We start from the raw sequence: 15,959 nt of genomic DNA on the forward strand, positions 1-15,959 counted from the left end.
AACACAATACCTCAAGTTCCCTAATAGGCCCGATGCTATTAGAAACCACTACAAGGCAGGCTACTGACTGCTCTGAGACCCAAGTTTCAATGTGACTCAAAAAAAAGTTTGCCAACTACAGTATCAAACAAAAAGACCATTTTTTTACATTAACTGTTATCTAAAAAAGGGTGCTATTAACCATATTGCAGAGTAAAAGTGTCTTGTGTAGCTACTTAGAACATTAAAGGACTTTCTAAAAGATCAACAGAACTAATCATGACTCATAGCCCATTATGGTCAATGTGATGGTTCTGATATGGCAATGTATAATCTCTACATACACGGGTTTTTTGTTCACATACAATGTCTTGCCCTGATGAATGTAAAATATTGTATCCTACCACTATACAGTATAAGCACTGTTATTTTTCCAATAAATGTAATGCAAAAATAAAATAATTCTGACAGTAAGTCATTTAAAAACCTCTAACTGCAAATTGTCATCCCTACAGCATTTGCTATCCTGCAGAATCAGAAAACCAAAATACAGTTTCTGAGTGAACAAATTTTATCTGTAACCTCCCCTGCAGATTCAGCAAATGTACTGAGACTCTGCAGCGATGATTAAAACTGCTTGCATCTGGCTACTGGCCATTCCAGTTAGCAATCCATAAAATGGTTTGTTATAGGTATTCTTTTATCAGCAGATATTCCCATAGTACATAACGATTCTCTGTGTGAGCAAGCAAGCAGAAACTGAACAACTGTGAACAGGAATTACCTGCTAACAGTATTGAGAGGTATCACTTACCTCCCAGTAGTACCTAAGCTGACTTAACCATTCAAAGTCACTCTCATCTTTGACTTTCTTGCTCACTAGAGATGCGAGAACATCCCGAGCATGAACATCAAGCACAACAAGCGCTCCTAGAGTCACTCGATTCTGCTTAGACAGCTTTCCTCGCACCAAGGTGACAATGTCCTCAATCTGTCTTTTATTCTGTTCCAGAAGATCCTCTAGTGCCTGCAAAAATGTTTAGAAGTTGCATGTCTTGTCTAAGGCATGATTATTTTTTCTTATATTACTTTTATTTCTCTATATTAAAAAGTTCTTTCTCACTATAAGTAGTACAATGTCCTGCATTTACTGGTAGTTCAATAGTGGTTTGGGTCTGGCTTTTTTTGTACTCTACAGAATCATATGTAAAACATCAATGATACATATCTGGAAATAAAACAGCATACACTATTTTTTTCCTGGAACACAGGAAATAGTCATTATCTTTTTATACATTTCACATTAAGTAAAGGAAAATGCCACACATTTTAAAGATCTACTTAAATGTATACAATATACTTTCTACGGCTAAGGGACACTGTCTCACTAGAAAAACGCCCTTATGTCCCACAATAGAAACACCACCACACCTATAATTCATAAAGTTAACCAAAAAAAAATGCATTTTTCTACAACTTTTCAGTTTGCTGACTTCTGGTCATAGACTGTGTTCAGATAGCTTAATGATTTCTTTTGCGCTGTAATTGGTTACTTCATGCTAGTAAGTCGATGATAAACAGGAAAGACCCAATAAAGGAAAGCACCTGTATCGTGACAGTACTTAGATGTGATGAAGTGCCTTATTGAACTGAAATTAAAAAGTGGGAATTAACTTTAGTAATACATTCGCACCAAAGCATGTTTCTATAGAAGACGGCTTCTATTTGCAGAAAAACTTATCCAACCTGGTTTAGATTTTTCTCCCTGCTAGCCTGCTGCTCCTCTCCAACACACTGGCACTGGTAACCCTCAACAGATTATGATCATTTCGAGATCTCTCGCCTCAGCTATCTATTTTTCAAACATTCAGTTTAAATAATCACCTGCTTAGTATGACTTCTTTTTACTTATGTGAATAAAGCTGTAAACACAGAGTTCAAAGGCAGTACAACTTCTACAGTGTTGCATTACAGGTTGTAACCAAGACAAAATCTGAAATAATCTTGTTCAAGTCGGGGATAACAACCCACTGGCTTACTACCAAGCCCTCCTCAGCAAACAGGAGCTGTCAGCTGAGGCACAGAGCGTGTCCTCAGCTCCTGCACCAGTAACGCTCCTTAGTGCTATCCTTCTGACCATACGACCGTGTATCACCAAGAACGCACACAGGCCGCAACACAATGCTCTCAAAATCTATGAAACACCACGGTTTTTCTACAGAATCTCAGTTTTATTACGAAATTTGCACTTTTGATTTATGTACAATAGTTATTTGTTGGAAACAACTAACTCAAAAATGTCTGAAAGAGAGCAGGTGTGTGTATGTATGTGCTAACACATATTTAATATTTACGAATGACTTAAATGATATTGCCATCCTGTCCCTGAAAACACTGAAGCGCTTCAGCCAGACTGCAGTACATGGTCACTGGCTGACTGTCATGCTTCTTACGCTTCAGCACATGACATAGGAATGGAAAAGAAAAAAAAGAGTATTTAAGGCTGTAAGACCAAGAGTTCTCCCTGCCACAGATTTGTGACGGATTGTCAGGAGATACAAATGCCTCTCTACCGCTTCGCTACATACAAGCTCCTTTCTATAGGAGAATGAAGATTCTTGGGCTGAAGCCAGATGAGAAGAATTCCCACAACAACAGAATTTCAGTGAAAGATACGGGAAGGGCAGGTTTCTGTCCATGCTCATGTACAGAAGAGGCTTGACACAGACCACCACAAGAGCTTTTGTCTAGGCTGAGAATTCTGTAACAAACATTCCCAAAAGTAAAGCAATTTAACCTCACTTCACTTCCTCTTTTATTTGTTAACAACAGTAACTACAGGCTCATTAAGGTGAGGCTGGATTTAGGTTTTGGTTTTGGGGTTTTTTTTAAAATCTAAAATCTCTAAGATTAGAAGTCCTGTCTCTCCTTCCTGAAAGTCTTTCACCAATGGAGGATAAATGGTGCAGTATGTAGAAATCTTATTTCTTTCCCCAGGAAACTGAGAATTTCCTTTACTGGGAAAAGAAAACATATTCAAATCTTTTTCCAAATCTTCAGATACGTTGCAAGATCTACTCCTCGTATTAGCAGGTAATGTCCTCTTCTTCCTTTAATTCGCCCTTCCAAAACACTCAGAAGCTTTGCTTCCTTTCATGTCAAACTCCAGCTGCCCAAAAGAGCCACTATTACCAGGAGCCATTGCTTCAACTTGTGAATAAGCAGAAAACGTTATACAGTCTTAAAATACTGCCCCATATATGGATTAAAGATTAAACATCGTGTTTGTGGTACAGCTCAACTATACATAATCAGGAAGAATCAAAAAATACAATACTGTAGAAGTTCTTTCGATTGATACCACATCATGGCAAAAAATAGGAATGAAAAGTATCATGAAGTATCACAAAGTTATAATTTTATGTATAACTGAAAAGAGACTTGATGATTCTTTCTGTCCAAACACCAGAGAATTAAAATTTAGTTGCCTCATCTGATGGTGGCAATTCTGGAACACTTCCAAATACAAGTGAGAGCGTTAACCCTTGGTGACAAATAGAAGAAAGGTCCTACAAAACATATATCCTGAATTTTAATTCAGTGCCTTAAGTAGCTTTATTCCCAATAGCATTAGCTAACTCATTATAAATTCTGTACCAGTCAGGCATATACATTCATTATTTCACAAGGGCGAGGACGGTATATATCCCCTAATGCTAGTCCTAGCCCATCTTCATAAAAAGCACTAAACATTAATGAAGGTAAGTTAGACTTCTGAACCAGACATGAACAAACTCCATACCACCCAAAGTCACCGCTGCGCTGCTCTCACAGAAGTGTGTGACCTACACACTGAGCCGAACTGAACGCACTCTGACGGGTACAGAAGCATTGGTGCCTATACCCAAAAGGAAATACTAGCTTCAAAACCTTCACGGATTCCATTTCAGGTAGATACTCAAAAGATTAACTGTTGAATTGAACACCTATTCATCCAAAAAGCTTACTACCGAAGGTCTAATTTACTACTGCATTATATCAAATTGACATAAATTTAAATTTAAAATATCCTTACCCTTTGGCCATTTCTAATAGACATCTCTACTTGCATTGTCCAGAAAGTTTGGGATGCACAAAGAACTGTTTGTCCAGGCCACTCTCTTACCCAATTAACACGTGGAGTTTTTGGATAAGCTTCAAGTGCATCCCCAATGACCTGGACAGGAAAAAGCACACTGTAAGTACATGCAAAACCAGGTGATGTTCAACTTTAGAATTGAAGTTAGATTACACTGTATTACCGAGAATAAAAAAAATAGAACATGGTCTAGATTCAGCCTCAAATTCAATTCTGTAAATACTGACACCTTGCAAGCAAATCTCTCAGTAAATGTCACCCCCCCCAAATGTCATAATGTGAATTAAATGATCACATAAAATTTCCAAGAACTGATTTCACAACACATTCTAAAATGATTCCTGCCATCAGATACTTAAACATTTCCATCTACAATGAAACTAGAAAACAAGTACAAAGACCATTTGATATTGAAGCAATACCCCAAACTGAACTTTTTTTCATCCATTTATTCTAGTAAAAACCCAGAGCTTTCAATTTTGAAGACCATGCTATTTCAACTTATATCTAACTTCAAGTGTATTTTCTAATAATACAATGATTAACCTGGTTCTAGTGCCACTGAAGGATAATCCCAACAAAATCAAAACTTGCACTGGAAAATATCTGCCAGTCCTGACCAACAGGTTTTTCTCCTGCCACTAAAAAAACCCAGGGAAGAATAAAGTTGTATTACCAACAAACCCCTCAGTAAATCTGGATGGCTCCTCAGATAAGCCATATAAACTACCTGAGTGAAAATCTGCCATTCATTTTGCAGTTCCAAGCCTTTTTGCTTTTAACAATCTATATATACAATAGCATCAATACAAAACAACAACAACAAAACCATCTATGAGGGAAAACTGTGTCTGTATTGACCTTAAACCTATCTAAATGTTATCTGGTCTAGGTCATTATAAAAGTTCTGTAGTCAAGGCTAAATGCAGATGAATGGTGCCTAACCATTTCTTGCTCATGCAGCTCAGAGTCCATGTCTGATACGCACCGAACAGATCAGGTTATTGACTTTCTTCTGTACTGCTATGCCACTACAATAATTAAACTGCTGTGCTGTAAGACAGCGTCAGGGAAAGTGTGTGCACGCTTAATTACCTCACTTGACATTAAAGAAGACCACAAAAAAGAAGGCAACAGAGATGGTTAAATATATGACACAATGATGAGACACTATAAACACCAGAACGATAAAATCTGAAAAGAAGAGTTGAGTCTTGATTAAGGTAGTCATAATCAAGGAAAACATCAAAAACAACCCACAGGCAATCTTTTCAGTTTAATATTGTCCCTTAATACCACATCAAGTGTGGAACATTATCCAGTAAAACAATCCTTGGCACAAAATATTTTTGTCTCTACTATTAAATTTTAAAGAATTTTAGAGAATTTTACAACCAGTAATTGACACCAGAACTAAAAATTAAAGAATAAAAATTACAACCTTTAAAGACTGAATTAATTGTTTTAATGTTCACGCTAGGTGCAAAGCGTAAAAAGTAATTCTAGTACATGTTAATGTTAACTGAAGAAATCAATGCCAAATGACTTCAGCCTAGAGCATAAGAGCTCAGGGCTCCTTACCTTGTGGATAGACTTCACCATAGCTGTCTCCAGTTTAACCAGCCATTTTTCAACTTGACCTCTTGCTTCTGATGTGGAGATTGTCTCTACGAGCTCCACAATTTCTCCTTCACTACTTTTAATGTGTGTAATATCTAATGTATCAGTAAATTGAACTCTCGCAATTCCTTCAAAGCACTTTTTCAAGTGAGGTTGTACTCTAGAAAACAAAACTAGTATTAAACAGCTTCTGACAATTTCTTCCTGCCAATACTACCAAAGATGATCTAATTAAAAATAAAAAAGTGAACAATTTACTTCTATTTTAAGTTTGTTAAAAAACAAAGTTTATCCTCAACAATAAATTGTGTGTACTACTCCCCACAAGATGTTACCACAATATTTTTTTGAAGATCAGTTTAGATCAGTTTAAAGGTGTAAAATATTACATACATACATTACAAAATAGTCTCTATAACACACAAACTAGTAAGGATAAACAAACATTCTTTCTTTACTGCTAATTACCCTACAGTACATTAAATTCCATTATTTTTGTCTTCCCAGCAAACCAGAGTAAACATTAAGGACTTTGAGTAAAGCAACCTAGTGCAGTCTCAACACAATAGCTTGTAATAAACAAAAAAAGAACCCTTTAAGATATTTTTTCCTCACAAGATTTCTTGCCCTGCTCATTGCACTGCATGAATATTTCTCTGTCACTGAGCTGGCATTTCATTTTTCATTTTTGTTCTTATTTTTGCATGACCTCACGCTGCATTCACTGCACGCTATCAAGCCTGCATATTGGGAATCCAACCCCAGCTCCTCTGCTCATAGCGAGGGCTATATTGCTTAACAAGATCGCTACTGCAGAATTCTTGTAGAGTTAATACCACTCAGTGTAAGAGGGACTTGGACCGAGTTAATACTTTCTGCAGTTTAATCCTGAATGAAGTTGGGGAGTAGGAATTGCAGAGAGAGTTAAAACACAGCAAAAAAAATTGAACACTTTAATTAGGACTGCCCCTAAAAAGATAAAACTCAAGCCAGCAGTATACAAGTTCCACCTGATATTCCAGTTTTCTGCTGGGAAAAATCAGGTATGTTCATTTCACCATGAATTACTATATGGGCTTCTGATTCTTCTGAAAACCAGTGTATGGAAGGGTTCCTAGCTTAAAAAACAGAACTTAATTTAATTACCCATATTAAAAATTACTCTGTGCTCACCCATCATTAAATCTAACCAAGGAGGCACTTAATATCATAATCGTCAGTGAGAAAGAGAGTGTTCTGGGCTCAGAGAAGCAATATAACAAGACCATCTCCATGCACTGTGAGTCACAAATACATCTATTAAATATTACCGTACCGAGTAGGATCTTTGGTCTCTGAAAGATTCTCAAGGAGTTCATCATTAGATAAAAAAAAGAATCTGGGGAAAAACAGGCGCTTCTTCTCTAGGTATTCATTAAGTCCCTTAAGAATTAGCTCCAGAGATTCATTGCACTTCCTCAGTTTTTCAAACATCTTGTCTATTATTACTACCGTCAGCACACGTTTGTCCTGGAAAAGAAGTTACTCTAGATTAGTATGTTAATGCCTTTTCAAGTAAATCACCACACAGCACTGCAGGAACTCTTTAAGCAAAATGAGTATTTATGTCAAATTCTGCTTGACTCAAACCATTGTGAGGTTTGTAATTTACTAACCTCCATTGCCAGGGTTCACTGGAAAAGTAGTTAGGCAGTTGCTATTAATTTTTTCAAAACATGAACTATTATTTTTCAAAAATAATTTTCAAAACAGGATCAATTCAGCACAGCACAACTCCCCTCATTCTGTTGGAGCAACAGCAATTTACACTGGCTATTCAATTGGATTACATAATTAAGCAACATGAACAATTAAAACATTTTGATGGGTTTTTTAAAGCGTACTTTTACAACAAGGCAGTCACACATTTTAAGTGGCACTCATCTGCCAGAGTTGAATTCAAAATAAATTATCTTTCCTTCCTTATAAAATACATAAATATATACATGAGATTGTAACTACTGAGATGGCAAAGCCATACACAGGCAACACTGACACTTGGTACTGACTGGTAGCGCGATCTAAAAAAAGGTTTTCTCTGATCCCAACGTGTACTAGCTACACACGTTTTGCTAGCAAAAACCTTTAAACACTTGAAAAGTTGTATTTGCTTGAAGAATATAAAAAAATTGTATTTTTATTTCTTTTTACAATAGCACCTGAATTAACACCTGTCAAGATACATACTGGATAAAACACTGGGTTTCTTCTATTTATACGCTGTGTGGATGGCAAAATATATTAAGACATACAGTGCTTTCCAAATTCTTTCTAGTGCTTCCCGAATTAACCCCTCAAGTTAAATAAACATAAATGCTTACAAAAGCTACTGCATAAGATGAGTTTATCTCAGTTGGTACAAATATAAAGAAGATTTTGCAAAAGACCTAGACCTAAAGGTTGCCAAGCTAAGAAGCTTTAGAGAAACACAGTTGTCTGAACATCAGGTTCTACCGTTCAGTATGCCTTATGACCAATCCATAGCTTAATCATCATTACAGGTTTTAGTCTTGCTCATCAGGCATGGGGATTTGGGAGTAAAATGCGACACATTGCAAAGTAGCGAATTACACAGATTTATGACTGAGGAAGTCAAACCAAGCAAACGCTTCTACTCAGTTCCAGTATGGGCCTGGGTTCATCTGTGACTGAATTTATTCTAGTTCACTTCTAGTTCAGATCCCTGCATTGCTAACCGTGAACTGATTCAAACCCACTCACTTGAACATACAGAACATCATGTTCTATAATGACAAAATCCTGACAAGGAAAAGGAGAGTGATTAACCCCAATCCCCTGCTCCACTTCCCGAAGTCTGGGAACACAGCTTCTGCCATAGCTTCTCCTTTACCACTAAACCAGACCGCACTCCCCTGGAATTTGAAGGGGGCCACAATGACCACAGGTGAGATGGAAACAGAGGTAACTAGCAATGTTAGTCAGCCCGGAGGTCCCCTCCGTTCTGCCCAGTGAGTCTGCGCCTGTAAACACACAGCGAAGAACACATATCCAGGATTAAAGTAAAAAAAAAAAAGACAGAGCTATATGCAACCCTAAGAGATTGGTAGGGAGAACTGCAGACTAGTCAGTCTACTGAGGGCTCGTAAGAGCTGCCGACAGTAACAAAGACCAACGGACAGCAGAAGTCAAGGATGTACCCAGAGTACTTCTACTAGAAATAGTTTTGTCAGAGCCCATTACAAATGTAGAATGTTTTGCTCAGAAAAGTCTGGCCGGGCTTGCAGAACAGCACAGTCTCACAGGGCAGAACCACGGGTGCCTCACGTTGCAGGGGCAGGAGAGGAGCCAGGCTGGACTGCCCTGCAATGCCCCGAGCTGCAAAAGGTGTCTGCAAGAAACACTCCTCACAGGCTGACAATGCGGATTTGACCCAGGAGCCTGACTGCTGTTCAGCTTCAGTTTGGTGAACTGAAACAAGAAATTCCAAGTTCAGTTTCAGTTCAAAAACTCGTAACATTATGAAATTATTTACAACATGCATTCAGCTTTGGTTCAGTTCCTACTCACGTTACACACGTACTTCCAATCTACTGAAAAAAACCCCACCCAGAATTGTATGTTTAGCTAATTGATTTTCACGGGGGTGCATCTCCCTAATACAATAATCATAGCGTTCCTCTGCACATGAAATACATTTATCTTCTGTCACCTGCCTCTTGCATCACACCAAACCACAACAAACTCAGTAACTACATACTTTTCATCTATACATAGACAATTAAGCTGTCAGCATACAAACATAACTCAAAATTGGTTTTATAAAACAGTTTTTAATGCACAACCAACCATATGACTACATGTTGTCAACAGAGAGAGCTTTTGTTCCCTTTCTTAGTGTATTAATCATCAGCAAATAGACTAAGTGAAACTGGTAAATCAAAGCTGTGTTGCCAGTTTTATAAATGGGATTCCTCCTGCTTGTTTTTTCCTTCATATGAGGAAAAAGTAAAGAAAAAAAAAAGAATTTATGCTATAGCAGCATAGATTTCCTATTTACAGGTCTGCTAATGCATAAAGAAAAAGAGCTAATGACATCATTCTCAGTCATTCAAAACATTAGTGTAACTTTGTCAGTGACACTGTTGGTGTTAATTAGGGGAAAAAACTGTATCAAGAAAAGAGTATAAATTAAGTGCATAAAAATAGTTTGAGCATCTTGTTAAAAGACCATCACCAACTCTAGTTTCTAAATATAATTTCTGTATGTATCACAGGTTACAGCCTGGGGGGGGGGGTGTGTCTTGTTTTTTGATTTTGTTTTCTTTTTCACCACGAAGACAGAAAAGCTTCCATATCCTTGAATTTTTTTTTAAATATAATCTAGAAAATAAACCATGAAGTAATTTAACCCTCATTAATGTGTGCTGCTTAAAAAAGATACTTAAACTGAAGGAACAATATATGATTATTCAATTTTGTGATGAAAAGCTAAGCAAATAAAAGCAATTCATAATACACAGCAATTTTATAATAAAACGGCTTATAAATGCAAAAAAGTGCAAACAGACTCAAGTTAGCTTTTAGCTTTGGGCTTTAAGAAAGACCATTCATATGGACTGGGGAAGAACAGTCCCCAAACACTGTATTTGTGGAAGCAGAGTGCCATCTTCTGGAAAATAATGCCCACTAGTCTAGCCAAAATCAACTTTAGATTGTTAAAACTTCTATTGCGGGGTTTACACTCTCCTGTACAAACAAAAGATTGTTCTCTTTTCTGGCAGTGAGAACATGCATCACATTTAAAAGATACTTTGTATTTGATTAGCACTGAGTATCTGACTTAGAAGATTTTTTCAAAACAGATCATCAGCACACAACATTCAGAAATGTAATATTCAACAAAATTCTGAAAGTCTTGCCCTTTTTATTGTTATTGAATTTCTTCCCAAAAATGATTACTATTAATTTCACAGCACTATGGGATAAATTCTTCTGATTTAGAAGAAAATCAGGAAAGAAAACAAGAGGAAGAAGGGGGAGGGGGAGTGTAAGACAGAAGGAGAAAAAGAGGGGGGGGAGGGGAGAAGCAGAGGGAGAGAAAGGGAAAGAGAAAGACTTAAAAGATAATACAAAGTGAAAAATTATTTTTAAGTGATCAAGCTAAGTTGCCAGGAAATTAAGCAAATGTTTCTTTGTGTATACTACACATTTTGTGTATTCCTACAGTGAGACCACATCTACAATCTTTTTGAAAAGAGCTCAGACCAAAAGCTTTTAGACTGAGTGAAAATTTTAGCATTTGTCCTAATGACATAACGGATCTCCGAAAGTTCTGCAAAGGCATGAGACACATGAAAACTAAGCTGGTTTTTTCCTTCAAAGAGTAACCTTATGTCCCTACCCTGGAAAACAGCGGACCTCATAAATCTTCTCAAATCTGTTGAATAGTTAAGTAAGCCCAGTTAATAAAATATTAAAAATACAACACCCTGCTAGAAAAGTCCTTGATGTTAGGGAACTTTTTCAGAAGGAACGCAGTTTCTCTAATCATTATTAGAATCATTAAAATTATGTAACAGGATCATCAGAATTACTAGCTAACTGGTTATCCCCTGAGGAACAGTTTGCAGAGCGTGCATTCAGCCCATTGACTGCGCGACCACTCACGAGTCAGCTGTGCCAGGTTCAGACCTCTCCTCCTCCCTCACTGGTACCACCGCTTTGCTAGAAGCTACTGCCCTGCCCTCTCGCAGGGTCAGCAGAACAGAACGTGGGAGTGTTCTCCATCCAGTTAGGCTGGCAAACATAGCCAATCTAACCCGATCCAAGGCTGGGAACATCTAACAACTGAAGCAAAGCATTCATATAATCTCATTAATTGATCCTAATTACTGCGCAAAGTTCTGGAAAGCATCAAGTAAAAGCAAGTTGGCAAGACAGTAACATTTTGAACTGCCAGACATGCGCAGTGATGGCATCTGACAACTGCCCTATATACTGATGTACAGTAGATCAGATTAGTACTTTTGAAGCAAGTTAAATACCTAACCAGCTGGAAGTTACAGAGGCACCTCTGCCATTCAATATCCAGATAAACAGCATTTTTCAAAAGGATCAATCAGTGTGAGAGCCGATTCATGTCAATTGACCTACAGTGCCAGGATCATTATGTCTGGTACTTTGGTTTGTATGCTGCTCAGTTTTACTCACCAGCACGGCACACAGCCTGCGAGAAGAGGCTGGGACAGCTGGACTTGTTCAGCTTGGAAACTAAGTGGAAATTAAGGTAGCACTTCGCTGTAGCCTACAACTACCTGAAGGTCAATTGTAAAAGCCAGAGCCAATTTCTCAGTAGTGATAGTTGGGCAACAAGGGGAAACAGGTATAAATCTTTGGACATTTCTAGAAAAGTATTATTTACTAGGAAGGTACTGCAGCACTGAATTCTCTGGAGGTAATCTGCAAGAAAACTCTGTCCTTGGAGATTTTTGAAATTTGGCTACACAAAGCTGTGGCTGAGCTTACGTAATGCTGGCAAAAGTTCTGCTTTTAGAAAGAAGAGTAACTGAACTCCAGTGGCCCTTCCTGTTCAATGCTTACATGATTCTATGTGAAACAGTTCTGCAAAACAAAAGAATCTAAGAAAGGGGGCTAAGATGAAACAGAAAACATAGGACTGTGTTATCAGAAGCAGTATTTTTTTCTCAGTACACGCTACAAACTCGCTCTATATTCTTAAGACCACAGTACTTACCTGAAAAACTGATTTCATTAAGTCCTTCCACGTCCTAACCACACTACTGAATCGTCTACTTTCCTCCGGCATTTGAGCCACGATGTCAGGAGAACTGAAAATTGGCTCTAAATAAAGCCAAGTAGCCTGAACCTTCAGCCATTCATCCAGGATCTCCTGTGCTAGTAACAGTGTTCCTTCCCATTCCCTATAAAATAGCATTAGTTGAAATGCATTAACTGATGCTTCCAGTAAAACATTTCCAGCAGACTGCTAAGATCTTTTTGGAAATTTGTGTATTCAGCAGCAAGTGCAATATATTTAAGATTTCAGCACAATGTCATATTCACCTAGCCTAATTTCCTGCATATCAGGCCCATGTCCATTTCTGCAACTGGATCATCCATAAGGTTGACTGTAGGATTTCATGAACTAGGCTAATCCAATAAATAAACTAACAGTATCAGTGAATAAACATAGCACACACTTCAGCATGTAATAGTATCTGTGGAAAAAATTACTTGAGTATGTAATCTGTTTCCAGCATAAACAAAAGCCCAGACTACTATTTCTGTTTGCTAGGACAGACAGACATGGAAGTAGCTTAAATCAGTAAACCAAAAATACGTAGACATTATCCTAAAAAGATATGTTAGCTTAATTAAAAGATTTCAAGAAGTAAATAGTCCAATGGTTAAATCCCATTTCTGACTTCAAATTCCAAACATGGATGTTGGACACATTTGTTTGATAGATTAAAGACTCCTTCAATATTACTGCTCACCACTGAGTACACAACATTATAATTCAATAACTAGTCAGTCTTTCCTTTTCATAGCCAAAAATTCCAAGATACTTTAGACTATCACTTTTTCTGTGTCCTCAATTTTTCTGCATCATTTTAAAATTATTAACACCACTATCGGACACTTGTTACTATCTCACCAGTATCAGACACATGATATTATCAGTTCCCTCATACCACTGGTATTCTTAATTCACTGACATAAGCAATTTGCAAAAAATATATAAAAATAAAATGCTACTTATAATCCTGTAAGAAGAACGTATATTCTTCTTTCCTGTATAAAACCAGTAACTATTATTTTTTACAACTTTCATACCACTGGACAGTACAGACAGAATTATTATAAAAAGTGCATGCTGTTAAAAACTGTATTGTACAAATAAACCATAGCAAGAATTTTCTCAATAAGACACTCATACATGGGCTGCACTGAGTTCTGTAAAATGACACATGTGAAAACACACTTAACTTCTGCCTTCATTCCTCTACCTGCCACAGGTTCTAAACAACAGATAACTCTGTCTGCATGTACCTTCTCTACCTGAAGCCCCTCCTTTATCTTTTGGGTATTGGCACCTCATCTTCTGTGATTTTTCTTCTACCAAGAGGTAGAGAAAAATGTAGCTTTCCAAGAAGAAAGTAAGGCAGGTCAGTTAATATCCTTACACCAAAAAATTTCCCAAAATGAAGATGAGGAATTTGGAAAAATCTCTGGCAGGAATCCAGAATTCTACATGCTTTGGTGGGTCATTGAGAAAGGAACCATTGTGCAATTGCCTACATCTCAAAGACCAAAGTAATACATTGTATTTTTACAAATGCTGTCAGTCACCAAAAAATTGCCATGGTGTGCTTCCTCATCTTTGATGAGGACAGGCAAAACCCACCTTTTTACATTAACAAGGAAGAAACTACTACACTGTAGTACAGTAGTAACTGGAGAATTAATACTGATTGGAAAAAAACCCAATGTGTGTATGTGTACATATGAATTCATATTTATTGAATACGTGCTGAAATGTGAAATAGCGTTTTTGCAGATTCATGGGAGTTTGGCAATACCAATACAGCTAGATGTAGTTTAGATTAAAGACTTTTAGGTTTTCACAGTATGGTTATGTTTGGGGGATTTAAGAAGCAAGTAAACTATTTATGGAGAAAGACACACAACCAGATTACAATCTATGCTCAGAGATGGAAGTACAGGATCTTTAACATGTAATGCTAAATTTTAGAATTTAATTTTCTGCATTAGAAAAAAAGAAATCTTTCATAATTTCCCTGAAATGTGTTGTTTTCATTTTCTTCATCTCCCTTACATAAGCCCTATCATTTTTGATTGTTGAAGACCTAAAACATTCAGTAGCTTCAAAATTTAGGTAGAAAGTTTAGACTATATTCTCTTAGTCTACAACCTTTCCATCTATACCTCAGATGTGTTTTACCTGGTAATACAAAGGCAACGTTATGATGTATTTGGTACCTTAGGAAACAGAGCACATTAAAAATACTTAGCAACCTCTCCCATGCATCAGCATTTCCCATATTGTTAATTAAAAGTAAAAATCAGCTTTACGGGATTAAATAGTGTGTAGCTGATGTGGGACAAAAGCTTTAGCCCTTTTAAAATGAAATTAATTCACTGCTTTCAGAGGATAAACAAAAGCATTTGAAGTCCCTGTGCTTCAGATTAAGCAGAAAAGATTTCTTATTTGGTAACATTACTTGTACTTTCTATTAGAAAAAAAATAATTACCTTATTCGCTTTTCATGATGCTTAATGAATGAAGAGCCTCTCATAGTCTGAGTTTTGACAATGTGGTCATCCAATAACATCTGAATATCTTCTACAGAAGACAAAATATGGGTTCCTGTTTCTCTGTAGGCAAGAAGAGTGAACTCCATTTGATCCCATTCAGAAATCATTTTCATTAAAGCTTTCTCAAGCGAATGTTCTTTGCTGGCTGTTTCACTGATGGTCTCAAACTTTTCCAGGAATGGTTCAAGATGCAAGTTAATATATGACAAGACATTTGAGTCTTCAGAAGGATACAGTGGTAAGCCAGCAATTTTTGACATCTCCTCCCAGTGCCTTTCTTGCAAACCAGGATTGCAAATCACCCGGATTAGAGGAATGTGACACCTGAACTCCTCTACTTTTGATTTGACATGTCTTGTAATTGCTAATGCATTTGGAGAATTCTGGAAGGCTTTTTCTAGTTTATACAGTCCACGCCAGTGGTTTCCTACATCTACCTCTACTTGGTCTGGATTCACTTCTGTAAGTGATCCCTCTGTCCAGTCTTTGTGTTTTCTGTTGAATTCAACAGTTGTACGGTAGAGATGAAGATATGGAGCAAGAGTATTCCAGATGTTTTTATGCTGAGGGTACTGAGATATTGGCCATCCGAAGGACTCTTCTTCTGAATTCAACTGATGAATCTGTTGAGACATAAGTGAGGTCTGAAATGCAACCAAAGCTGTCCGTGATATCAGGCCCTTAACACACGGATTAGGGAGTATTCATACATATTAGGATTCTGGTGTCTTCAACAAGCTTCGAATTAAGTTTTACCAAACCAGCCCATTATGTAATTGCCACCACTGACCGCAGTTAAAGCTGCCTTTAACAGTAACAGCTCAGCATTCACGCTAGGCAATAGAGGAATACAGTCAGAGGT

At 37.3% G+C, this 15,959-nt stretch overlaps 1 protein-coding gene across 1 annotated transcript in view; it reads right to left on the reverse strand.

The window, feature by feature from the left end:
• The window catches only part of DNAH7 (dynein axonemal heavy chain 7), a 111,913-nt gene that overhangs the window by 72,304 nt on the left and 23,650 nt on the right, over nt 1–15,959 (reverse strand). Inside the window, exons 17-22 of the mRNA XM_040603717.1 lie at nt 15,035–15,720; nt 12,492–12,678; nt 7,053–7,246; nt 5,699–5,897; nt 4,055–4,195; nt 794–1,006 (exon numbers count right to left, since the gene is read on the reverse strand). Coding sequence (XP_040459651.1) covers nt 794–1,006; nt 4,055–4,195; nt 5,699–5,897; nt 7,053–7,246; nt 12,492–12,678; nt 15,035–15,720 — 1,620 coding nt within the window. The remainder of the gene's footprint in view (nt 1–793; nt 1,007–4,054; nt 4,196–5,698; nt 5,898–7,052; nt 7,247–12,491; nt 12,679–15,034; nt 15,721–15,959) is intronic.

This window comes from Falco naumanni, chromosome 8, assembly GCF_017639655.2.
Source record: "Falco naumanni isolate bFalNau1 chromosome 8, bFalNau1.pat, whole genome shotgun sequence".
Taxonomy (NCBI): Eukaryota; Metazoa; Chordata; class Aves; order Falconiformes; family Falconidae; genus Falco; species Falco naumanni.